Raw genomic sequence first — 27,819 nt, 5'->3', positions numbered from 1 at the left:
ATCCGGTGTCCTGTGTGAATTTAAATATGCTCTCTCTCTCTCTCTTTTTCTTTCTCTCGGAGGACCTGAGCCCTAGGACCATGCCTCAGGACTACCTGGCATGATGACTCCTTGCTGTCCCCAGTCCACCTGGCCGTGCTGCTGCTCCAGTTTCAACTGTTCTGCCTGCGGCTATGGAACCCTGACCTGTTCACCGGACGTGCTTGTTGCACCCTCGACAACTACTATTATGATTATTATGATTATGATGATTATTATTATTATTATTATTATTATTAGACCATGCTGGTCATTTATGAACATTTTAACATCTTGACCATGTTCTGTTATAATATCCACCCGGCACAGCCAGAAAGAACTGGCCACCCCTCATAGCCTGGTTCCTCTAGGTTTCTTCCTAGGTTTTGGCCTTTCTAGGGAGTTTTTCCTAGGGAGTTTTTCCTAGCCACCGTGCTTCTTTCACATGCATTGCTTGCTGTTTGGGGTTTTAGGCTGGGTTTCTGTACAGCACTTTGAGATATCAGCTGATATACGAAGGGCTATATAAATAAAATTTGATTTCTTAGTGCTTGGAGGCAATACCATGGAAAAGGGAATAATGTTTAATTCATAAAAAGGCTTGTTGGAAACCTTTACTTATCCCAAGATCAGGGAACAGATTGCATCCAGAGTAGCAGCAGACATGAGAAAGTGTGTGTGTGTTTTGTAAAAATAGAACATGTGGTAGCATTTACCAATGTCTCTTTATTTGAGGCATTTCCGTCTCTCTCTCTGCACTACTGTGGTTGGCGTGACTCCCGAGTCCTACCACAGCCAGATCCCAGTTCCCAGGCCTTCACATCCAGCCTCTCTCTCTGTGTATGCACAATGGTAAACAAAACCCCACCATGGCAGCAATATGGCCCACTTAGTCTGCTAAGGGTTAAAGCAGTGATGTGGTGTTATTGTGATCAGGCCACGAGGGGTATACTACAACACTGGATATTTTCAGGATTTTAATCAAGCTAGCCAGTGTCAGCTAATGTCACATTCCAGCTCAGGCTTTATCTATGATATGAAGGGGGATATTGATCATGTACCCGTCGCTCACTCAAGCCAGGCTCGTAACTGTGGGCATGTTGCTTGTCGAACACTGAACTCTTCATTGAGACAATGCTGAAACAGCAATTCATGGGGGAGTCAGTGGGGGTACTGTGTGTATGTGTTAGGGATGAAAAAAATACACATCGATGTTCAAAAGTTTGGGGTCACTTAGAAATTCTGGTTTTTGGTCCATTAAAATAAACATCAAATTGATCAGAAATACAGTGTAAACATTTGTTAATGTTGTAAATGACTATTGTTGCTGATTTATGGGAATATCTACATAAGCCCATTATCAACAAACATCACTCCTGTGTTCCAATGGCACGTTGTGTTAGCTAATCCAAGTTTATAATTTTAAAAGTCTAATTGATCATTAGAAAACCCTTTTGCAATTATGTTAGCACAACTGAAAACTGTTGTACTGATTAAATAAGCAATAAAACTAGCCTTCTTTAGACTAGTTGGAGCATCAGCATTTGTGGGTTTGATTACAGGCTCAAAATGGCCAGAAACAAATAACTTTCTTCTGTAATTCGTCAGTCTATTCTTGTTCTGAGAAATGAAGGCTATTCCTTGCGAGAAATTGCCAAGAAACTGAAGATCTCGTACAGCGTTGTGTACTACTCCCTTCACAGAATCGCTCAAACTGGCTTTAACAAGAATAGAAAGAGTGGGAGGCCCCGGTGCACAACTGAGCAAGAGGACAAGTACATTAGTGTCTAGTTTGAGAAACAGACGCATCAAGTCCTCAACTCGCAGCTTCATTAAATAGTACCCGCAAAACACCAGTCTCAACATCAACAATGAAGAGGCAACTCCGGGATTCTGGCCTTCTAGGCAGAGTTGCAAAGAAAAATCCATCTCTCAGACTGGCCAATAAAAATCTAATATTAAGATGGGCAAAAGAACACAGACTGGACAGAGTAACTGCCTAGAAGGCCAGCATCCCGGAGTCACCTCTTCACTGTTGACGTGGAGACTGGTGTTTTGTGGATACTATTTAATGAAGCTGCCAATAGGCCTCTGTACACCTATGCAGACATTTCATTTTTTTTTAAAAAGGAAAAAAAAGAAAGCCATTTCCAGCTACAATAGTCATTTACAACATTAACAATGTCTACACTATTTCTGATCAATTTCATGTTATTTAAAATGGACAACATTTTTTGCTTTTCTTTCAAAAACAGACATTTCTAAGCGACCCCAAACTTTTGAACGGTTATATAAATGTATGTATGCATGTATATTAGTGCATTCGGAAAGTATTCAGACCCCTTCCCCTTTTTGTTACTTTACAGGCTTATTCCCCCAAAAAAAATCCCTCAAGCTACACCCAATACCCTTTAAAATGACAAAGCGAAAACAGGTTATTCATTTTTGCAAATGTATTACAAAAAAAAAGAAATACCTTAATTACATAACTATTCAGACCCTTTGCTATGAGCCTCGAAATTGATCTCAAGTGCATCCTGTTTTCATTGATCATCCCTGAGATGTTTCTACGACTTGATTGGAGTCCACCTGTGGTAAATTCAATTGATTGGACATGATTTGGAAAGGCACACACCTGTCTATATAAAGTCCCACAGTTGACAGTGCAATCAGAGCAAAAACCAAGCAGTCAGGTCAAAGGAAATGTCCGTAGAGCTCCGAGACAGGATTGTGTCGAGGCACAGAAACGGGGAAAAGTACCAAAACACTTCTGCAGATTGAAGGTCCAAGAACACAGTGGCCTCCATCATTCTTAAATGGAAGAAGTTTGGAACCACCAAGAAACTCTTCCTAGAGCTGGCCGCCCAGCCAAAATGAGCAATCGGTGGGGGGGGGGTCTTGTCTAGGGAGGTGACCAGGAACCTGATGGTCACTGACAGAGCTCCTCTGTGGAGATGAGACAACCTTCCAGAAGGACAACCATCTCTGCAGCACTCCACCAATCAGGCCTTTATGGTAGAGAGGCCAGACAGAAGCCACTCCATAAAAAGGCACGACAGCCCGCTTGAAGTTTGCCAAAAGGCACCTGAAGGACTCTCACACCATGAGAAACAAGATTCTCTGATCTGATGAAACCAAGATTCAATTATTTGGCCTGAATGCCAAACTGCACATCTGGAGGAAACCTGGCACCATCATGCTGTTGTGAAGTTTTTTTCAGTGGGACTGGCAAACTAGTCAGGATCGAGGGAAAGATGAACGTAGCAAAAGTACAGAGAAATACTTGATTAACACCTGCTCCAGAACGCTCAGGAACCTTGGAAGGTGAACCGTCACCCCAGTCTAGCAGGACAATGACCCTAAGCACACAGCCAAGACAAGGCAGGAGTGGCTTCGGGACAAGTCTGAATGTCCTTGAGTGGCCCAGCCAGAGCCCGGACTGGAACCCCGATTGAACATCTCTGAAGAGACCTGAAAATAGCTGTGCAGCAACGCTCCCTATCCATCCTGACAGAGCTTGAGAGGATCTGCAGAGAAGAATGGGAGAAACTCCCCAAATGCAGATGTGCCGAGCTTGTAGCGTCATACCCAAGAAGACTCGAGACTGTAAATCACTGCCAAAGGTGCTTCAGAGTCCTGAGTAAAGGGTCTGAATACTTATGTAAAATGTATGTTTTTCATTTTTAATACATTTGCTTTGTTAATATGGGGTATTGTGTGTAGACGATTAATGCCCATGATCCTCTCAAGCTCATTCATGTGCATTAATATGGAGCTGGTCCTCCCTTTGCTGCTATAGCAGCCTCCACTCTTCAGGGAAGGCTTTCCAACATTGCTGCGTGGACTTGCTTCCATTCAACCAAAAGAGCATTAGCGAGGTCAGGCACTGATGTTGGGCAATTAGGCCTGGCTCTCAGTCAGCGTTCCAATTTATCCCAAAGGTGTTTGATGGGGTTCAGGTCAGGGCTGTGTGCAGGCCAGGCAAGTTCTTTCACACCGAACTCGACAAACCATCTCTGTATGGACCTCACTTTGTGCACAGGGGTATTATCATGCTTAAACAGGAAAGGGCCTTCCCCAAACTGTTGCCAAAGTTGGAAGCACAGATTTGTCTTGAATGTATACTGTAGTGTTAAGATTTCCCTTCACTGGAACTAAGGGGCCTAAACCGAAAAAAAAAATAAAAATAAAAAAAGCCTTCCACCAAACTTTACAGTTGGTACTATGCATTTGGGCAGGTAGCGATCTCCTGGCATCCCCCAAACCCAGATTTGTCCATCAGATTGCCAGATGGTAAGTGTGATTCATCACTCTAGAGAAAGTGTTTCCACTGCTCCAGTGTCCAATGGCGGCAAGCAGCAAAGGGGCGACCAACTCCATATTAATGCTCATGATTTTGGAATGAGATGTTTGACGAGCTTTTGGTCATGTAGTGTACTTTTCTAAACCTTTAGGTGTATGGGTAATGAAGATGTCATTAACTGATAATACCATCACCTGCCACAGGTGAAGCCACAGGAACAAGTGGTTGTCATGGACACCAGGTATAACAGCCAAGAACAGCAACGAAGCCATTTTTGCCCACAGTGACAACTGCCTGTGACTACTCTATAACTCTCTACGAAAGGGAAAAATAGAGAACTCAGCCATTTTCTTCAATTCACACCATGGCACCCTATTCCCTATATAGTGCACTACTTTTGAAGGGAATAGGGTGCCATTTCAGATGAAGCCTGAGAACTCAATCTTACCCCAGCAAACAATCCATCCTCTGAATGTGATGCAAATCACTTTTATTGGACTGCACTTTATGATAACCAATTCCCCTGCGAAACCCAGAATATGCAGCAAGCCACACAATGTGTTTTTATCTGTGGTTAGAGACTTATGAGGGAAGCCTGAATGGTGTTTCTGTACTGGTTGGACTATATCGCCTTGCAGCATCTTCACTGTGTAAATGCTCTGGTTAGCACTTAACCCCTATTCAAAGCAGTTCTTTGAGCACAGTATCCTGCTCCCTATCCTTGGTGATATTCTAAGTAACAAGAGGCACTATACATACACTGAACCATACAGTCCTAGAAAGAAAATAGTGAAATACTAAAACGAGAATTCTGACCAATACAATTCCTCTAACGACTACTTCCAGTTCTGCTAACTACTACTTCTCAAATACAGTTGAGTACACCTGCAGGAAATGACATGCATGACAACATGCACATGGTAGTCATGTTATGTTGCCCTTCTAGTTATGTACATGAGGAGTACTGTCCTAAATGTGTTATATTCACTCACATGCAAGGATGCATAGAAACAGGCACGCCCCATCTAAACACGGAGGGCCTATAAGAGGAGCGAAACCTAACCTAGTACACTACAGACCCAAGAGCAACGGGCTGAGGACACAAACCAAATAGGCCCCCAAAAAAACAAAAAACATCCCCCCTTCGTACCTTCAATTACTATAAGTTGTAACTATTGCCAGCTCAGCGTTCTTAACAGCCATGAGCAGAAGAGAAGACAGTTAAACTGCTAATGAGCACTGTCACTTCACTGCAGTGGAAGGAAGTGCACAGCAGGAATGTTGTGTCTTTAGAGGAGTGACTGGAGGGCTAGCAGGCCTGGACAGGTAGGGGATGTACCATGGCTCTGCTTGGCTCCAGAGAGGGGCCAACGAGGGGTGAACATTCTGGAGCATCTTCATGTTTGTAAAAGAAAGGCCGAAGACAGTCAACGTGCAGCTGGGTGTGTTAAGCCCACCCAATGTGGTGTGTAGGTGTTACTCAGACTATAAATAGGCAGATTACGGGTCTGAGAAAACTGATGTGCTTGTAGATCTGGTAACTATACACTGCATGGCTCTAATACAACCAACTTACAAAAATGATAGAGAAAGCTTTACGTCAAATCAGCGGAATAAGTATGAGAAGACCTCTTCAAAGGAGGAAGTCTAAAATGGACACAAACATTGTCAGCACCATTGTGTGTGTGTGTGCTTTGATCCCAAGTAAACACGGGTCAGATCCTCCCAGGGCGTGGGTTGTTAATGGTCCAGACTCAAGAGTGTGTTTATTTAAAAAGGGCATTATGGGAAAGTGTTGAGGTAAAATCTGAGGACCATCAGTGGATGATAACAGTGCAGTGATCACTGTGTTATCGTTTAGCTGCGTCGGCCACCTGTGGGACCCAACAGGTCTGTTCATGTGATTTCGTCGGCGTGCTCTACTTCACTCAATTAATAAATCACTGTTATTGTTTCACCTTTCTGTGAAAGTGACCAAACCGTCTCCGTGCGGGCGTCCACCATCGTGCGCATGTTGAGTTTGTCTATCCTCACCAGACGCAAATCAGGACACACAAGTTGAAATATCAAAACGAACTCTGAACCAACTATATTCATTTGGGGAAAGGTCGAAACAAGAAAGCATTCACAAACAGTTTGCTAGCTAATTTGTCCTGGGATATAAACATTGTTATTTAATCTTGAAATGCACAAGGTCCTCTACACTGACAATTAACCCACAGACAAAAAAAGGGGAAACCTAGTTAGTTTCTAGTAATCTCTCCTAGTTCAGTCTTCTTCAGACTTCATACGGCAGTTGGCAACCAACTTTAAAGGTGCATTACTGCCACCAACTGGACTGGAGTGTGGACCTCAGTTCATCTTTCAAATCTCCCACACCCCGAAGCTAGCCTTGAGCCAGGCCGATCTCCCGGCCTGCTCAGTGGACCCTATGATCACTTGGCTACACAGCTGATGCCTCCCGGACTATTCACTAACATGACTAGAAGCCACTACGTCACCGGAGTCCTGCCGTAAGCTCTGGACCTTTGCATAGGATACACCAAAGTGGCTAACGCCCTTGTCCCGAAGCTAGCACCAGTTAGCCTCGAGCCAGGCGCATCTCCCGGCTAGCAAACAAAATTACTCCAGACACAATACCTCTTTTGCCAATTTGGCTTGGACCCTTTGTTGACACGGAGCCCCGCCGATCCATCACGACTGGTCTGCTGATGTAAATCAGTCTGATGTCCAGCAAATGCTGGTTGAGGGCACGTCGCTGACTCCCTTGTCCCAAAGCTAGCACCAGTTAACCTCAAGCCAGGCGCATCTCCCGGCTAGCGTATTAACGACTACCTAACGGCTTCCCTGTTCCATCTATTGCTGTTCACTGGACCCTATGATCACTTGGCTACCTAGTTGATGCCTGCTGGACTGTTCATTAATCACAGTACTCAATTTTGTTTATCGGCTCCAGCCTCGAACTCAGGCCCTGTGTGTAGTTAACTGACCCTCTATGCACATTCATCGCCATTTTACCTGTTGTCTTAGCTGATTAGCTGTTGTCTTACCTGTTGTGGTCTTAGCTAGCTCTCCCAATCAACACCTGTGATTGCTTTATGTCTCGCTCTAATGTCAATATGCCTTGTATACTGTTTAGGGTAGTTATCATTGTTTTATTTTACTGCGGAGCCCCTAGTCCCACTCAATATGCCTCAAATAGCTCTTTTGTCCCACCTCCCACACATCCGGTGACCTCACCTAGCATAACTAGTGCCTCTAGATGCAACCTCTTATCGTCACACAATGCCTAGGTTTACCTCCACTGTACCCGCACCCTACCCGTCTGTACATTATGGACTGAATCTATCCTACCACGCCCAGAAATCTGCTCCTTTTATTCTCTGTTCCGAACGCACTAGACTACCAGTTCCGACAGCCTTTAGCCATACCCGCAACCTACTCCTCTGTTCCTCGGGTGATGTGGAGGTTAACCCAGGCCCTGCGTGTCCCCAGGCACTCTCATTTGTTGACTTCTGTAACCATAAAAGCCTTGGTTTCATGCATGTTAACATCAGAAGCCTTCTCCCTAAGTTTGTTTTACTCACTGCTTTAGCACACTCCACCAACCCTGATGTCTTTGACGTGTCTGAATCCTGGCTTAGGAAGGCCATCAAATTCTGAAATGTTCATCCCCAACTACAACGTTTTCCGTCAAGATAGAACTGCCAAAGGGGGAGGAGCTGCAATCTACTGCAGAGATAGAACTTTGCAGGCTGTCATACTTTCCAGGTCTATGCCCAAACAGTTCGAGCTTCTAATATAAAAAAATGAAACTCTCCAGAAATAAGTCTCACTGTTACTGCCTGTTATAGACCACCCTCGTCTCCCAGCTGTGCCCTGGACACCATATGTGAATTGATTGCCCCCCCATCTATCGTCAGAGTTCTGTCTGTTAGGTGACCTAAACTGGGATATGCTTAACACACAGGCCGTCCTACAATTTAAGGTAGATGCCCTCAATCTAACCAGGTGGGTTCCTAATCCCTAAATCCGTAAACATGGGCGCCCTCAGATATTATCCTGACCAACTTGCCCTCCAAATACACCTCTGCTGTTTTCAATCAGGATCTCTGCGATCACTGCCTGCACCCGTTATGTGTCCGCGGTCAAACAACCACCCCTCACTGTCAAACGCTACCTTATAAAAAAATAAAATAATAAACACTTGCGCAAGCAGGCCTTTCTAATCGACCTAGCCGGGTATCCTTGAAGGATATTGACCTCATCCCGTCAGTAGAGGATGCCTGGTTGTTCTTTAATTAAAAGTAATTTCCTCACCATCTTAAATAAGCATGCCCCTTTCAAAAAATGTAACACTAAGAACAGATATCGCCCTTGGTTCACTCCAGACCTGACTGCCCTCGCTCGACCAGCACAAAAACATCCTGTGGCGTACTGCACTAGCATCGAATAGTCCCCGCAATATGCAACTTTTCAGGGAAGTCAGGAACCAATAGACACAGTCAGTCAAGAAAGCAAAGGCTAGCTTTTTCAAACAGAAACTTGCATCCTGTAGCTCCAACTCCAAAAAGTTCTGGGACACTAAAGTCCATGGAGAATAAGAGCACCTCCTCCCAGGAGGCTAAGAAACACTTACCACTGATAAATCCTCGATAATTTCAATGAGCATCTCTACGGCTGGCTATGCTTTCCTCCTGGCTACCCCAACCCCGGCCAACAGCTCTGCACCCCCCCGCAGCTACTTGCCCAAGCCTCCAGCTTCTCCTTCACCCAAATAGCTGATGTTCTGAAAGAGCTGCAAATCCTGGACCCGTACAAGTCAGCTGGGCTAGACAATCTGGACCCTCTTTCTAAAATGATCCGCCGCCATTGTTCCAACCCCTATTACTAGTCATTTCAACCTCTTTCATATCGTCTGAGATTCCCAAAGAATGGAAAGCCCTCTCTTCAATGGTGGTGACACTCTAGACCCAAACTGTTACAGACCAATATCCATCCTGCCCTGCCTTTCTAAAAAGTCATGTTAAACAGATCACTGACCATTTCGAATCACACCGTACCTTCTCAGGTGTACAATCCGGTATCCTAGCTGGTCACGGGTGCACCTCATCCACGCTCAAGGTCCTAAACGAGATCATAACCGCCATTGATAAGACAGTACTGTGCAGCCGTCTTCTTCGACCCGGCCAAGGCTTTCGACTCTCAATCACCGCATTCTTATCGGCAGACTCAATAGCCTTGGTTTCTCAAATGATTGCCTCGCCTGGTTCACCAACTACTTTTCAGATAGAGTTCAGTGTGTCAAATCGGAGGGCCTGTTGTCAGGACCTCTGGCAGTCTATGAGGGTACCACAGGGTTCAATTCTCGGGCCGTCTCTTCTCATTAATTATCTCCCAATGATGTCGCTCTTGCTGCAGGTGATTCCTTGATCCACCTCTACGCAGATGACACCATTCTGTATACATCTGGCCCTTCTTTGGATGCTGTGTTACCTAACCTCCAAACAAGCTTCAATGCCATACAACACTCCTTCCGTGGCCTCCACATGCTCCTTAATGCTAGTAAAACTAAATGCATACTCTTCAACCGATCGCTGTCCTCACCTGCCCGCCTAGCATCACTACTCTGGACGGTTCTGACTTAGAATATGTGGACAACTACAAATACCTAGGTATCTGGTTAGACTGTAAACTCTCCTTCCAGACTCATTAAGCATCTCCAATCAAATCTAGAATCGACTTCCTATTAAGCAACAAAGCCTCCTTCACTCACGCTGCCAAACATACCCTCATTAAACTGACCATCCTACCGATCCTTGACTTCGGCAATGTCATTTACAAAATAGCCTCCACTCTGCTCAGCAAACTGGATGTAGTCTATCACAGTGCCATCCGTTTTGTCACCAAAGCCCAATATATCCCCACCACTGAGACATGTATGCTCTCGGCTGGCCCTCGCTACATATTCGTCGCCAAACCCACTGGCTCCAGGTCATTTATAAGTCTTTGCAAGGTAAAGCCCCGCCTTATCTCAGCTCACTGGTCACCATAGCAATACCCTCTCATAGCACGTGCTCCAGCAGGTATATCTCACTGGTCATCCCCAAAGCCAACACCTACTTTGGCCGGCTTTCCTTCCAGTTCTCTGCTGCCAATGACTGGAACAATTCGCTGAAGTTGGAGACATATCTCCCTCACTAACTTTAAGCATCAGCTATCTGAGCAGCTTATCGATCGCTGCAGCTGTACACAGCCCATCTGTAAATAGCCCATCCAACTACCTACCTCATCCACAGTTTTTATTTATTTACCTTTTTTTGCACACCAGTATTTCTACTTGCACATCTATCACTCGTTAATTTGCTAAATTGTAATTACTTCGCTACTATGGCCTATTTATTGCCTTACCTCCTTACTCCATTTGCACACACTGTATATAGATGTTTATTTTGTGTTGACTGTACGTTTGTTTATCCCATGTGTAACTTGTTTTTGTCGCACTGCTTTGCTTTATCTTGGCCAGGTCGCAGTTGCAAATGAGAACTTGTTTTCAACTGGCCTACCTGGTTAAATAAAGGTGAAATATATATACAAATTCACCGTGGGTATATGCTCATAAAAACCAATGAGATGGGAGACACAGGACTTGTAGCGTGTCAAGTGTTTAAAATAGATCAAGTTCTATTTTAACACCTGACTACGCAGACACTCGTTGAAGCTCGCACGTAGTTCGGATGAAATGATTGAATAAAGTGTAAATTTACTTTTTTGCAACGCTCACGCAATGCGGCTGGTGTGGTCAGCATCTAATTCAATTTCTCACTTCTCCATGGTTGTGTCCCAAATGGACCCCTATTGCCTATAGAGAGCACTATGCGCCATTTGGTAGGCATCCCATATTGACTACATTCCTGGTCAGGCTCTACGTCTTCATCACGGAAAACTCACTCAGTAATTCTGATGTCACATAGGACAGTCAACCGATTAGAGTTCTTTTGACATGGAATGCCAGAGTTTAAAACTGAACAACTGTAAGAAAATAAAGTCAAAGCAAGACCGATGCACATCTTTTTGTAGCTTATTTTAGCACTTCATGGAACACACTGCCCTAATGGACTTTTTTATTTTAAGCTAGTGCTGCTAGCTGTGGCTTTTACCATTATTGCTACCGATGGCGATCCAATGGCCATTGACTGTCCAATGCTGCTGTGACATGTTAACTAACCAAAAAAGGGACAGAGTGGAAGTGCCATTGGTGTGACATCGGGCCGCTACAGAAGGACGTTCGCCGGCTATCCGATGAGCTGAATCAGAGCCTTATTGAGGAGTTCACCAACGTAGCTATAGCCCAGGCTAAAAATATCTCTGCACTGAACATCTCTCGCCCAGGGTGGTGGAGAGTTGGGCGAAGTTTATCTGTCCCACTTCTCAGAGAAGGTGGCTTGTTCAACTGCACTTCACCACAGAGACTGGGCCGAGATGGTTACACTAAAGGGCACGAGCGAGCCGTGACTTGGAGGATCCATTCCACCTGGCAAACAGATTTGCACCGCTGGAAGTGGATTATCTGACCCCAGGAGCCCACTCTGGTCCTGGATACCCCGATGCCAGGCAAGTGCTCGCCAACATCAGTCCCTCTACCCATGTCCACTTTCAGCCAGAATGTGTCCTCTGTCCCAAACAGGGGAACACCTCACCGCTGGGTTTCCACGACATTGGAGCGCCGAACCAACGGAGGCTCTCGTCACCCCCGTAACACCCCCCTCTCTCCCACGGCGCTCCTCGCTGCACCGTGCAGCCCCTCAATGATTGTTGGGGAAAACCACACTGTGGAACAGGATAAAATTATATAAAAACTGATTGTAAAAAGCGCTGGAGTACCTTAAATGAAATTCTAGGCTATAAAGCTAACTCGGCTCCATCCTTCATTAGAACAGATCAATGAAAACCCTTTGATATTGCCAACCACCTGAATTGCTTTTTTGTTGACAAGATTAGCAAACTTAGTCTTCATATTCATGCATATCGGACAAAATAATGAAAGGCAAGCACTGTAGTTGAGTGCGGCAATGTGGGTGTGGAAGAGGAAAATCTGGATAGTCAATTCATGAGGTCAGTACTGGAATACATTGCAACTCCTGTTCGCCAAATCTTGAATTTAAGCCTCGAAGACGGTATGTGCCCTCAGGCCTGGAGAAAGGCAAAGGTCATTCCACTGCCCAAGAATAACAAAGCACCCTTTAAATAGTTCAAACAGCCGACTATAAAATCGGCATGTTACCGATGCATAGAAAACTTTGGAATTTTTTTATATAAAAAAATGCTATTTTACATTAAACAAATTGGAAAAAGACTTTCAGCAAAGTTATAGGGAAGGACACTCAACATTCTCAGAACTTACACAAATGACTGATTGGCTGAAATAAATTGATAAGATTTATACTTCCGTCCAGCTTTGATATCATTGATCATAAACTATTGCTGAAAGAAAAACCAAGACGTTACGGATTCACATCCTCTGCCTTATCATGGATTGAGAGTTACATACATTACCTTGGGAAAGTATTCAGACCCCTTGACTTTAACCACATTGTTACGTTACAAAGCAAAAACCGGTTTAGACATTTTTGCCATTTAAAAAATAAATAAACACATACACAAGTATTCAGACCCTTTACTCAGTACTTTGTTAAATCACATTCAGCAGCAATTAGAGCCTTGAGTCTTCTTGGGTATGACACTACAAGCTTGGCACACCTGTATTTGGGGCGTTTCTCCCATTCTTCTCTGCAGATCTTCTCAAGCTCTGTCAGGTTGGATGGGGAGCGTTGCTGCACAGCTATTTTCAGGTCTCTCCAGAGATGCTCGATCAGGTTTCGTCAGACCAGAGAATCTTGTTTCTCATGGTCTGAGAGTCTTTAGGTGCTTTTTGTTAAATTCCAAGTGGGCAGTCATGTGGCTTCCGACTGGCCACTCTACCATAAAGGCCTGATTGGTGTAGTGCTGCAGAGATAGGAGAACCTTCCAGAAGGACAACTACCTCCACAGAGGAATTCTAGAGCTCTGTCAGAGTGACCATCAGGTTCCTGGTCACCTCCCTGAGGCCCTTCTCCTCCGATTGCCCAGTTTGGCCAGCTCTAGGAAAGAGTCTTGGTGGTTCCAAACTTTTTCCATTTAAGAATGATGGAGGCCACTGTGCTCTTGGTACCCTTCACCAGATCTGTGCCTTGACACAATCCTGTCTCGGCGCTCTACAGACAATTCCTTCAACCTCATGGCTTGGTTTTTGCTCTGACAGGAACTGTCAACTGTGGGACCTTCTATAGACAGGTGTGTGCCTTTCCAAATCATGTCCAATCAATTGAATTTACCACAGGTGAACTCCAATCAAGTTGTAGAAACATCTCATGGATGATCAATGGAAACCGGATGCAGCTGAGCTCAATTTCGAGTCTCATAGCAAAGGGTCTGATTACTTATTTTAAAAAGTATTTTTTATTTGAAATACATTTGCACTGCCCTTGAATAAAGCCTGTGTGTACGCTGACGATGCAACAGTATACACGTCGGGTACGAAAGTAAAAGAAATAATTGACACCTCTAACAGAGCTCCAGTCAGTTTCAGAATGGGTAACTAGCAATAGGCTGGTGCTAAATATCAAAACAAATAAACGCATAGTTTTTGGGACAAATCAATTGCTCAACACTAAACCTCATCTAGATCTATTATTGAATAATGTGTTGATTGAGCAAGTTGAGGAGACTAAACTGCTGGGTGTAACACTAGATAGCAAGCCATCATGGTCAAAACATATTCAGTGGTTAAAATGGGAAGAGGTTGTCTGTCCATGATAAGGTGCTGCTTTGTTTTGACATCTCAATCAACCAGACAGGTCCTACTGGCCCTTGTTGTCGCACCTGGACTTGTGTGGTCATGTGCGGCAAAGAAGGACATAGGCAAATTGCAGTTGCTCCAGAACAGAGCAGCACATAGTGCACTTAGATGTACACGGAGCACGAATCTCATTGGCATGCATGTTAATCTCTCCTAGCTCAAAGTAGAGGAGAGATTAACTGCGTCACTATTGGTCTTTGTGTGAGGTGTTGAAGGTACTGAACTGTCTGTTCAAACAGTTGGCACACAGTTCGGACACTCATGAGTACCACACAAGACATGCAACCAGAGGTCTCTTCAGTCTCCAGGTCCAGAACAGAGGCTGGGAAACACAGTATTAAATAGAGCCTTGACTACATGGAACTCTGCCACTCAAGCTAGCAATACATTTTTTTTTTTTTTAAAACACACCTTACGGCAGGACAGGGAGGAGACAGACATTTTTATTAGGGCTGTCAGTTTTTTTTGGACGCCATTAACACGTTGTTAGTTTGACCCCCTGAACCATCCATAGTTCAAATTCAAGCCCATCCACCCGATGTGCTAGTTTGACAACCACTTTACTGGCTACTTGTATGACTGAATGATGGGGAATGGTAGTAAGGGGCTTTCAATATGCCAAATTCAATTTTAATCCCTCCCAGGTGGCTCTCTGGATAAAACTCTGTAATTTGCATCTACCGCAATGCTGAATTTGTTTATCACCGAAGTGCATCGAGTCCTCGTTATCATTTACAAGCAAAACACACCGTTGATGCTAGCAATACAAGTAACGTTACCAGTAACAATGGAGGACATCGTCGGCAGGCTAAGCTAGAAGAGTGAGTGCGCGGGAGACCGATGGACAAGTCGACGAGCAGCAAGCTAACACAAGCAATAGCACTGGACTTCGGTGAGTAACCACAACTACCCTGGGGTTACTGCGCACCATAACATTTTATTTTTTTTTTAATAAATAAAAAAAAATATTTAAAATAAATAAATAAATAAATAAATAAATAAGAGCACAGAAGAGATGCATTATGCTGAAACGTGCGCCGAGCATGTCATGGATGTAGCAAAGCAGTTGAACATTGAAAACAAAGTTACCACACTTTGCACAGAACATGACCGCATCTGAGTGACATCTGCCTTTTGAAAACCTGCCCTGCACAGTCTCCAAAAAGGCCCATCAGTGTCCCTACAGAACAGCAGGTTCGACAATGCCCTTGCTAGCCAAACGCTGAAAAATTGTTGGTCATTTCAAACCACAGCCCTCCAAAAAAGGTGCAGAGCTAGGACAATATCAAGTTGCAAAAGAAGGAGTCACTTGCACAAGATGTCAAAACAAGATGGATTTCCACTCTGGAAATGGTAAAGCTTGTCCACAGAAATCAACCACAGAGATGCTCTGGCCCAACAGAAAAACATCACCATGCCAACCACAGCTGAACTGGAGAAACTGCGGGCACTGCTGGGCCCTGCAGGTAATCTATCACACCATTAGTGTTATAATATGCGAGTGAGTGAATTGTCTGCGTACAACAAGTCTCTCATAATTGACTGAAGTGATTGAAAGATCTTCCACTGCAGGTACTTGACTGAACTTGCTCAGTGGTGCCTGCTTTGTGCCATCGCCTTCAGATGATGGAAAGCGGATGATGGAAAGCTGATGATTTTTTGCCTATCTGGTAAGATTCAAGCTGAAGTTGGACACATACACATAGTTAGCAGATGTTAATGTGAATGTAGCGAAATGCTTGTGCTTCAGGTTCCGACAGTGCAGTAATGTCTAACAATTCCAACTACCCAACACACAGATCTAAAAAGGGGTGAATGAGAATATGTACATAAACTCAGCAAAAAAAGAAACGTCCTCTCACTGTCAACTGTGTTTATTTTCAGCAAACTTAACATGTGTAAATATTTGTATGAACATAACAGGATTCAACAACTGAGACAAACTGAACAGACAGTTCCACAGACATGTGACTAACAGAAATGGAATAATGTGTCCCTGAACAAAGGGGGGTGTCAAAATCAAAAGTCAGTCAATGCAGCTGGTGGCCACACCAGATACTAAGTACTGTAGTGCATCTCCTCATGGACTGCACCAGATTTGCCCGTTCTTGCTGTGAGATGTTACCCCACTCCTCCACAAAGGGGGGGGTATGGGCCTAGCCCTCATCTGGGATGGGCCTAGCCCACATCTGGGACCCAACAGGTCCCAGATGTGTTCAATGGGATTGAGATCCGGGCTCGTCGCTGGCCATGGCAGAACACTGACATTCCTGCCTTGCAGGAAATCACGCGCAGAATGAGCACAACGGCTGGTGGCATTGTCATGCTGGAGGGTCATGTCAGGATGACCTCGCCTTCTCGATGGTAGCGTTGTGAACAGGCAGTGGTTCGGAGGGAGGTGTTGTCCTTGATCTTTTGGGCCTTCCTGTGACATCGGGTGCTGTAGGTGTCATGGAGGGCAGGTAGTTTGCCCCCGGTGGTGTGTTGGGCAGACCGCACCACCCTCTGAGAGCCTTGCAGTTGAGGGCGGTGCAGTTGCCGTACCAGGCTGTGATACAGCCTGACAGGATGCTCTCAATTGAGCATCTGTAAAAAGTTAGTCAGGGTTTTGGGTGACAAGACATTGTCAGCCTCCTGAGGTTGAAGAGGTGCTGTTGCGCCTTCTTCACCACACTGCCTGTGCGGGTGGACCATTTCAGTTTGTCTGTGATGTGTACGCCGAGGAACATAAAACTTTCCAACTTCTCCACTGATGTCCCTCCGATGTGGATAGGGGGGTGCTCGCTCTGCTGTTTCCTGAAGTCCACGATCATCTCCTTTGTTTTGTTGACGTTGAGTGAGAGGTTGTTTTCCTGACACCACACTCCGAGTGCCCTCACCTCCTCCCTGCAGACTGTCGTGTCATTGTTGGTAATCAAGCCCACTACTGTTGTGTCATCTGCAAACCTGATTGAGTTGGAGACGTGTATAGCCACGCAGTCGTGGGTGAACAGGGAGTACAGGAGGGGGCTGAGCACACACACCCTTGTGGGGCCCCAGTGTTGAGGGTCAGCGAAGTAGAGATGTTTCCTACCTTCACCACCTTGGGGCAGCCCATCAGAAACTCCAGGACCCAATTGCACAGGGCGGGGTTGAGACCCAGGGCCTCCAGCTTGATGAGCACTATGGTGTTGAATGCTGAGCTGTAGTCAATGAATAGCATTCTTACATAGGTATTCCTCTTGTCCAGATGGGATAGGGCAGTGTGCAATGTGATGGTAAATGCGTCATCGGTGGACCTGTTGGGGCGGTATGCAAACTGAAGTGGGTCTAGGGTGGCCGATAAGGTGGAGGTGATATGATCCTTGACTAGCCTCTGAAAGCACTTCATGATGACAGAAGTGAGTGCTACGGGGCGGTAGTCATTTAGTTCAGTTATCTTTGCCTTCTTGGGTACAGGAGCAATGGTAGCCATCTTGAAGCATCTGGGGACAACAGACTGGCATAGGTAGCGATTTAATATGTCCGTAAACACACCAGCCAGCTGGTCTGTGCATGCTCTGAGGAAGTGGATAGGGATGCTATCTGGGCCAGCAGCCCTGCGAGGTTTGACACATTTAAATGTTTTACTCACGTCAGCCATTGATGAGAGGTGGTGGTGGTGGGGGGGGGGCACAGTTCTTGTTAGCGAGCCGCGACGGTGGCACTGTATTATCCTCAAAGCGGGCAAAGAAGGTGTTTAGTTTGTCTGGAAGCGTGATGTCAGTGTCTGTGATGTGGCTGGTTCTTTTTGTTGTCTGTTATTTCCTGTAGATCCTGCCACATACATCTCATGTCCGAGCTGTTGAAATGCAACTCCACCTTGTCCCTGTACCGGCATTTCGCTTGTTTGATTGCCTTGGAGGGAATAACTACACTGTTTATATTCAGTCATATTTCCAGACCTCGTTCCATGATTAAATGCGGTGGTTCGCGCTTTCAGTTTTGCACGAATGCCGCCATCCATCCACGGTTTCTGGTTAGGGTAGGTTTTAGTCACAGTGGGTACAACATCTCTAAAGCACTTCTTAATAAACTCACTCACCGAGTCAGCGTATAGGTCGATGTTGTTCTGAGGCTGGCCGGAACATATTCCAGTCCTCGTGATCAAAACAATCTTTAAGCGTGGCTTCCGATTGGTCAGACCAGCTGCCTATAAGACGGTAGGAGCAAGATGGCATCGTGGTCAGATTTGCCGAAGGGAAGGCGGGGAGGGCTTTGTATGCATCGCGGACGTTAGAGTAGCAGTGGTCGAGAGTATTACCCCTGCGCGTGGTGCAATCAATATGCTGATAGAATTTAGGTAGCCTTGTTCTCAAATTTGCTTTGGTAAAATCCCCAGCTACAATAAATGCAGCCTCGGGATATATGGTTTACAGTTTACATAGAGTTCCGTGAAGTTCCATGAGGGCCGTCCTGGTGTGTGCTTGAGGGGGAATGTACACAGCTGTGACTATAACTGACAAGAATTATCTTGGTAGGTAAAATGTCCGACATTTATTGTAAGGAATTCTAGGTCGGGTGAGCAGGACTTGAGTTCCTGTACGTTATGATTACACCATGAGTCGTTAGTCAAAGCATACACCCCCACCCTTCCCCTTCCCAGAGAGGTGTTTATCTCTGTCGGCGCGATGCATGGAGAAGCCCGGTGGCTGAACCAATTCCGACAACATATCCCGAGAGAGCCATGTTTCCATGAAACTGAGAATGTTACAATTGCTGATGTCTCTCTGGAAGGCAACCCTTGCTCGAATTTCGTCTACCTTGTTGTCAAGAGACTAGACATTGGCTAGTAGCCTACTTGGGAGCGGTGGGTGATGTGCACGTCTACGGAGACTGACCAGGTGGCCGCTCCGTCTGCGGTGCCGTTGTTTTGGGTCGGCTACTGGGATTAGATCCATTGTCCTGGGTGGTGGTCTGAACAGAGGCTCCGCTTTGGGAAAGTTGTATTCCTGGTCGCAATGTTGGTAAGTTGACGTTGCTCTTATATCCAATAGTTCTTCCCGGCTGTATGTAATAAGACTTAAGATTTCCCAGGGTAGCAATGTAAGAAATAATATAAAAATAAAAACTGCATAGTTTCCTAAGAACTCAAAGCGAGGCGACCATCTCTCCTCTTATAGACCTGGAGAAACCAAAGGAAAACACCAACCTCACATGGCTGAAGATCGCCACAGCATTCGACCCAAGGTTTAAAACTTCTTCAGGATAAGTGGGTCCCCTGCGGGACGGTTGAGCTAATGTAGGCTAATGCGATCAGCATGAGGTTGTAAGTAACAAGACAATTTCCCAGGACATAGATATATCTTATATTGGCAGAAAGATTAACAAGAATTGAAGCTAACTGCACTGTCCAATTTACAGTAGCAATTATAGTGAATACCATGCTATTGTTTGAGGGGAGTGCACAGTTTTGAACATGAAAAGTTAAACAAATTAAGCACATTTGGGCAGTCTTGATATAACATCCTAAACAGAAATGCAATGGTTCATTGGATCAGTCAAACTTGCACATACACTGCTGCTGTCTAGTGGCCAACATCTAAATTGTATCTGGGCTGGAATAATACATTATGGCCTCTCTTGCATTTCAAACAAGGTATTATCTTTGACCAGATCTAATGTGTTATATTCTCCTACATTCCTTTCACATTTCCACAAAAGCCAAAGTGTTTCCTTTCAAATGGTACCAATAATATGCATATCCGTGCTTCAGGGCCTGAGCTACGGGCAGTTAGATTTGGGTATGTCATTTTAAGCAAAAATTGAAAAAAAGGGGCCAATCCTTAAGGACCTGAAGTGCCTTCCCAGACCTGAGAGGGGTGAGGTGTGGGCTTTGGTCAGCAACTTGCTGAAGGAAGAGAGGCCTGCACAGCAACCTGATAAAGCAACCCGTCAGAGCCACCAAAGAAGAAAGCTGCCCTCTTGTTGAGTTCTTTTGAGTCTGATGAAGAGGAGTCCATTGAGAAAATGTGTGGAGCGTTACAAAGCAGAGCCCAGCATCAACATGGACATTAGTCCCGTGTGGCTCAGTTGGTAGAGCATGGTGTTTGCAATGCCAGGGTTGTGGGTTCGATTCCCACGGGGGACCAGTACGGAGAAAAAAAATGAAATGTATGCATTCACTACTGTAAGTCGCTCTGGATAAGAACGTCTGCTAAATGACTAAAATGTAATGGAGGACTGTCCACTACATTGGTGGTCACAGCATGCAGGGGCAAACACCAGGCTGGCCTACACTGCACAAATGTACCTGGCAACGCCTGACTGAGAGGTTGTTTTCACTCTGTGCATATCGTACAGAAAAAGAGCAGCTTCATTATCTGAAAATGACAACATGCTTATTTATCTTAGCAACTGGCTCAGTGAAAAGAAAAAGGAGGATGACTGAAGTCTATGGTCATAGGCTTATGTGTGGAATTCATGACATTGTTGGACAGGTTTATGCCCTTTGTATCCATAGAGACAGTTATTTTCTTTCTTATAGCCAACCCTCCAATTAGTATTTGGTAGAACAATCATTTGGAATGGCTGAAGCTTTAACTGTGTGTGTGTGTGTGTGTGTGTGTGTGTGTGTGTCTGTGAACTTCAAGAAAATGTATGAGGTAGTAGCCCTACTGGGTGCATTAGTAACTTAGAGGACTTTTGTATTGCTTAACTTGTTTATGGTGAATATGCCATTAAAAGCATGCTTATAACTCAATAAAACTTTTATTTTTATGGACAAATCTTTATTTAGCACCATATTTGTGCAAAAAAAAAAAGCGATTCATCGCGATTCTTTTAATCGTTTGACAGCCCTCATTTTTATATATTCTGTATAGTATTATGCATTGCATTGTATTCTGTGATGTGTATTATGTATTACATTTGTTGTATTTTGTTTCCCTGCAGCAGCAGCTAATTGGGGATCCTAATGAAATACTAAACAAATAAGTCTCTTTATATGCTCCGCGAGGTAGGAGAATACACAAACACTCCACATTTACTACTGTGATTGTGGGGAGGTGAGGGGAGTTTCACCTCATCCAACACCAATGTTTACTGTGTAGCACCCTGCACTCACCACACCAGGCTGTATTCATCTGGTGTGTGTGCCAGTACAGATCAAATGACTGATTAATGGAGCATCCTGTCTGGGTTGTTTACTTGTAGATGCATCGCGCTACAGAAAGAAGATAGGAACCTATGGCTGGTTCTGGATTGGACAAGGCTCACATTTATTGAATTGGGGTAATAAAGAATTAGGCCACACCCTGCCACTCACATGCCCTCCAGGACTCAGAGTTGAGGAACACCGCTCCAGACTATCATAACCAAGTCATAACTTTTAAAAAACATTCCTGCCTGGCTGCATTTCACTCTCACTGATAGAACAGCTCATTGAGATGGTATGCAAACGCTCACATAGTGAAACACACACACCCTGGTCTGTGTTGTGAACAATGGCAGTAAAACAGAAGAGCAATAATTGGCCAGGGTGGAGCTGAGGGAGAGTCTGTTGTTCCCTACCTGTCATCCCCTTCCTGTCATTCAGAACCACCAAATGGCTGTGTGTGTGTACTGTATGTGTTAACTGTGTCATGTGTTCACACAGCTCCTCACCATTGTTGCTGTGCCTGACACAGTCCTGGAGCACAGCGTGCCACTTCGTCTGCTCCTTCTCTGTCAGCACACAGAAGTAGTGGTGACGGGCGTACGGGTGCCACAGGATCAGGGGGAACTGGGTGGCACCCTTAACAAATGGACCGCTGCCCACCTTAGCCTTTACACCTGAAAAAAACACACACACACACTTAGTGCTCATAGCTTCGTCATCAGGGTTGTATTCACTAGTCACCAAATGGAAGAAAACGGACCGATTGCTAAACTTTTACTACAGTGTGCCCTAGGGCTCTATTCAAATCAGTATCGCGGAAGTTCAGAGTTACTGCGCGATTGCCTTTAAATTTCAATGTCCCCGCATTAGCCGAGAACGCATTTACGGAAAACGTAACGCTTCAGCAAACCATATTGAATAGAGCCCCTAATGAATACGGCCCAGCGAGCCACTGACTTTAGTACTTGATCTCACATTGGATGAAGTGCTGGTTCAACGACAACGCAACAGTGTTTCTCATGATCGGCCGTTTATTATACACAGTCAGCGGCCGTTAACAAATCGTCTCTCTCACCTGGCAGGCTGGTGCTGACCAGATCCAGGTATTCTTCCATGGAGGTCAGAGCTTTGTATCCAGCACAGTTGATGGTTCCTTTAGGGTGCAAGCCCCTCTCGTGAGCCTATCAGAGAGCGAGAAGGGGGTAGTTTCAAGGAGAGAGGGTGAAAAAAAAAAGTGAAAAAAGTACAAGCCGTTCAGAACCGTCAACCCACAGCTAAAGTTGTGACCCAAATTATTCAGACTAGCTGACATTGAAGTTTGGTTATGAAGGTAAACGTAAAACGAGCAAGAAAATATATAGTTTCAGTTTTTCCGACCACCCTCACCACTTTGTTCTCGTAGAAGCTAACGTTGTATGTGTCAGCCACGAAGACAAAGCGGTTTCTCCATTTCTTGTTCCCCTCCAAGTACTGGAACAGACCCCCAGAGAAGATCGAGTGGTCTTCTAGAGGATTCTACCACAACACAACAGACACAGTTAGCAATAGGGCTTTTGGTCAAAAGCAGTGCACTATATAGGGAATAGGGTGCTATTTGAGACTCATCCATACAGTAATGTCAGGCCTAATTATATTTCACACGCTGGAGGCAATTTAGACCGGAGGGCTAAAATGAGAGCACACAAGTTTCGGCTAGTGTTTACACAACCACACACTTCGTTTTTACATTTCCTGTTGTAGATCAAATACTAGAACTCAAACAGCTTTAATCACAGCAGAGGAAGGCCGGAAATAAGGGGATGAGAGAAGCTGGAGAAGAGGGGTTGTGTGCGCTTGGAAGGTGCTGACTGGCAGTGCTCTGTAAAATGTGGTGCCTGTGTGTTATTCAGAAATATTTTGTGTGTGTAAATCAAAAAACAAGTGTGTGTTTCGGTGTGTGTGACTACCCGGGGCATCACTCGGGTAGTGAGGAGAAGAGACGAGGGAAATAACATTCTTAGCACCATCCCTATTTGTTCATGTGTGAATTCTGCTCCACTTTCCCTCCAGTGACTCAATGGCAGGGACTAACACAGAACTCCCCAGCACTGAAGTGGAGATGGCTACAGTATGTTTCCCATCTGTGCCCATCGCTTTTGACTGTTGAGTTTAAAACACACACGGCCTTGCACTCAGAGATAAAACCTTGACACTCAGAAAATAGGAAGAGAAAAAAAAAAAATAAGGGACACGAAGGTAAGGAGGTTGAGAAGGAGAGAGTTGCAGATGGTGGGAATACTGTGAGAGGGGAACTGAATAAAAGGAAGAGAGAGCGAGAAGAGAGAATGGGGGGGGGGGTGACAAAATAAAAATAAAAAAAACAGGCAAAACAGAGGGGTGAACGAGTGCAACAGACAGTCGTCCCCAGGCCGGCCTGGCCGCTTGCCTTGCGGTGCAGGAGCTGTGACTGGGGCCCTCCTCCCCCCTCGATCTCAAAGCGGACACTGTTAAAGAGGGCCACAGCATACTGCTCCTTGTACACATGGCCAAACTCCCCCATCACCTGCCTGGCACGAGCTGTGGGAAGAAAGAGACAGAATTCACAGTTAGACCGTAAACACAGGCTGGCAACACAGGCTGGCAACACAGGCTGGCAACACAGGCTGGCAACACAGGCTGGCAACACAGGCTGGCAACACAGGCTGGCAACACAGGCTGGCAACACAGGCTGGCAACACAGGCTGGCAACACAGGCTGGCAACACAGGCTGGCAACACAGGCTGGCAACACAGGCTGGCAACACAGGCTGGCATAAATTCATGAGAAGGAATAACCATGAGAAGGTTATATCCTGCCTGTCTGGCCCTGTCCAGGGGTATCAGCGGACGGGGCCAGTGTCTCCCGACCCCTCCTGTCTCAGCCTCTAGTATTTATGCTGCAGTAGTTTATGTGTCGGGGGGCTAGGGTCAACCTGTTATATCTGGAGTATTTCTCCTGTCTTATCTGGTGTCCTGTGTGAATTTAAGTATGCTCCCTCTAATTCCCTCTCTTTTTCTCTCGGAGGACCTGAGCCCTAGGACCATGCCTCAGGACTACCTGGCCTGATGACTCCTTGCTGTCCCCAGTCCACCTGGCCGTGCTGCTGCTCCAGTTTCAACTCTTCTGCCTGTGGCTATGGAACCCTGAACTGATCACCAGACGTGCCACCTGTCCCAGACCTGCTGTTTACCGCTCCTACCGTCTCTAGATTGAGATACTCTGAATGATCGGCTATGAAAAACCAACTGACATATACTCCTGAGGTGCTGACCTGTTGCAACATCAACAACCACTGATGATTAATAATAATAATAATAATAATAATAATAAGACCCTGCTGGTCATCTATGAACATCTTGGCCATGTGCTGTTATAATCTCCACCCGGCACAGCCAGAAGAGGACTGGCCAGCCCTCATAGCCTGGTTCCTCTCTAGGTTTCTTCCTAGGTTCTGGCCTTTCTAGGGTAGTTTTTCCTAGCCACCGTGCTTCTACACCTGCATTGCTTGCTGTTTGGGGTTTTAGGCTGGCTTTCTGTATAATCACTTTGTGCCAACAGCTGATGTAAGAAGGGCTTTATAAATAAATTTGATTGATAACCCATTATGTAATCAGAAGTGACAACAGGTTACCCAAACATCAGTCTCACACACACACTAGACAGTCACAGAAAAACAGCCACAGAGACAGCGAGAGCACAGCTAGGCCACACAGTCACAGAAACCCAGTCTCAGCTGGCAGCAGAGCCAGAAAAGCATGACATGTCAGTAATGTGACTCGTTAGATCACAGAGGATTTTGCTAAGAGCTTGGTCTAGAAGAGAAGCTGTTAGTATGAGACTACCAAGGCGGGCATTGAGGACAGGCGTGTGGAGGGCTATAAGGTGACTCAACTAGGCTTGGACTGGACTCAGACAGGAAAAGCAGAGAGACTGGAAGAGAGGGCATTAACCCTCCAGTATCTTTACCGCCTTTCTATCAGCCTTATATGAAAAGGTCCAAGCAGTAAAATGTATATTGCTCACCATTTGTCTTTATAAGGAAAGTTAGCTACGTCAGCTTTCACTGAGAAAACACTACATATAATGCTGGTACAATAACTTCATTCTCAATTGGAACAGATATTGAAGATTGCTTTTGCATACCTTTTGTTACAGTCAAGGAGCATAAGAGCCTAGAATAGCATTGTGCCAAATGTATTGCATTTGTAGCAGACTACACTATCTGGAGTAAGGTTGCAAAACTCCAGTTATTTTCCCCCAAATTCTCAAAACCTGGACATTTAAAAGTTACCAGAATTTTGCAACCTTGATGTTGAATGGTAAAATACCATGGTCTAACCAGAGTCATTCTTGAAAAGGACTTCCTCAACAACAAAATTGCTCAGTCCATTTAGGGTTGGCTTGTGGTGGTTCAGTGTTCTCAGCTCAACGTGACACCAGTCTATGAGATGTTTATGGCAAAGGCTCCACAGGAAAGCAAAAGGAGCCTTTGAGTAGGAGGGCAGGAAGGAAAGACCTGACAACAAGATAAGGACTAGTGGAAGAGCCAAGGAGGGAACAGAGACAAGTAAATCAGAGTTTATCCTGTAAACTCAAAACACACACTTAGTCACTTTCTGAAATGCACTGTATAAAAACATAATGAGGGGGATCTAAACAGAATAATGAAAGTTTAACCGGTTTAATAGATGTTTCATGCTGGTCTAGGGTTGCAAAATTCAGCTAACTCAAAACTCCCATGAAATTCTGGTTGAACAATACCCAGATTTCTGGCATATACCCTTCAGATTCCGGGAATCTTCCAACCTGGAAATAGGTTTTGCAAACCTAGAATCTAGACAGTTCCACCTACCTAATCAATTCTTGCTGGTCTAACAGATTAGATTTACATTTTAGTCATTTAGCAGACGCTCTTATCAGGAGACTTGGAAAGCTGCAATATTATATGCCTAGCAGAGACGTGGCTGGATGACTATGTAAGTAGGACTCAGTGGTTTCCTCCATGCAGCAGCACGATCGGACAAAGGAGGGCTTGGGCAAGTCCAAAGGGGGAGGGGCATGTCGTCATAAACAACTAGCGCAATGCTTCCAGTGTGAAGGAAATCTCAAGATTTTGCTCACCTGATATAGAACACCTCATGGTATGCTGCAGACACTTCTCTACCAAGAGAGTTGTCATCCATAATCAGGGCTGTATACATCTCTCCACAAGCCAACACCAATTTAAACAAACAAGAAATCACTCACCCAGCGGCAGCGTTTCTGGTGGGCGTTGACTAATGCGGGGAGACTTAAAACCGTTCTACCTCACTTTTACCAAAAACGTGTCCTGCGCCACTAAGGGCGCTAAAACCAGACCACATAAGGCCCTCCCTCATGCTCCCTGCGGGAAATCTGACCATGACTCTCTCCTGCTTACAAACAAAAGCTCAAAAGAGTAAGTACCAGTGACACGCTCAATATGGAAATGGTCCGATGAAGCAGACTCGATGCTAAAAGACTTTTGCTAGCACAGACTGGGATATGTTCCGGGATTCATCCGATAGCATTGAGGAGTTTACCACATCAGTCACGAGCTTCATCATAAGTGCATATATGATGTTGTCTCCAGAGTAACTATACGAACCAAAAACCAGAGCAACCACTTACAAGAAACAGGACACATACAAGAAAGCCTGCTATGACCTCCGACAAGACATTGAACATGCAAAAAGACAATATAGGAGGAAGGTGGAATCCTATAACGTCGGCTTATCGTATGTGGCTGGGCTTGCAGACGACAACGGATTACAAAGGGAAACCCAGCCGTGAGATACCCAGCGATGCCTTTTATTCTCACTGAGGAATACAGAGTCTTGCATGAAAGCACTTGTTCCGGATGACTGTGTGAGCTCTGTCCATGGCCAATGTGAGTAAAACATTTAAAACAGTTTAACAATCACAAGGCCGCCGGGCCAGAGGGAATACCAGGGTGAGTTCTCAAAGCATGCGCTGACCAGCTGGCAAGTGTCTTCATGGACATTTTCAATCTCTCCTTGTTCCAGTCTGTAATGCCAGCATGTTTCAAGCTGACCACCATTGTCCCTTATCCCAAAAATTCCAAAATAACCTGCCTAAATTACTATCGCCCTGTAGCACTCACATATGTAATTATGAAGTGCTTGTCCTCTCCCAGCTGGACAAGAGGGGAAATAACTATGTGAGAATGATGTTCAGACTACAGTTCAGCGTTAAACACCATAGTGCCCTCCAAGCTCATCACCAAGCTGGGGAACCGGGGACTGAATACCTGGCTCGTTAACTGGATCCTGGACTTTGACGGGACGGCCCCAGGTGGTGAGGTTAGGCAACAATATTTCCGCCACACTGACAGTCAACACGGGGGCCCCTCAAGTAGGCTTGGGAGGTATACTGAAGTTTAATAAAATGTGAATATTTGTAGCTACTTAAGTAAATACCAACTTG

General features: G+C 45.2%; 1 protein-coding gene across 1 annotated transcript in view; it reads right to left on the bottom strand.

Annotated features, from left to right (window-relative positions):
* The window catches only part of LOC106563126 (protein Niban 2), an 84,814-nt gene that overhangs the window by 49,117 nt on the left and 7,878 nt on the right, over window positions 1-27,819 (bottom strand). The window contains 4 exon segments of the mRNA XM_014128360.2: window positions 21,843-22,010; window positions 22,412-22,517; window positions 22,723-22,851; window positions 23,762-23,892. Coding sequence (XP_013983835.2) covers window positions 21,843-22,010; window positions 22,412-22,517; window positions 22,723-22,851; window positions 23,762-23,892 — 534 coding nt within the window.

This window comes from Salmo salar, chromosome ssa11 (genome assembly GCF_905237065.1).
Source record: "Salmo salar chromosome ssa11, Ssal_v3.1, whole genome shotgun sequence".
Classification (NCBI taxonomy): domain Eukaryota; kingdom Metazoa; phylum Chordata; class Actinopteri; order Salmoniformes; family Salmonidae; genus Salmo; species Salmo salar.
This window is presented reverse-complemented; position numbering and strand designations above follow the sequence as displayed.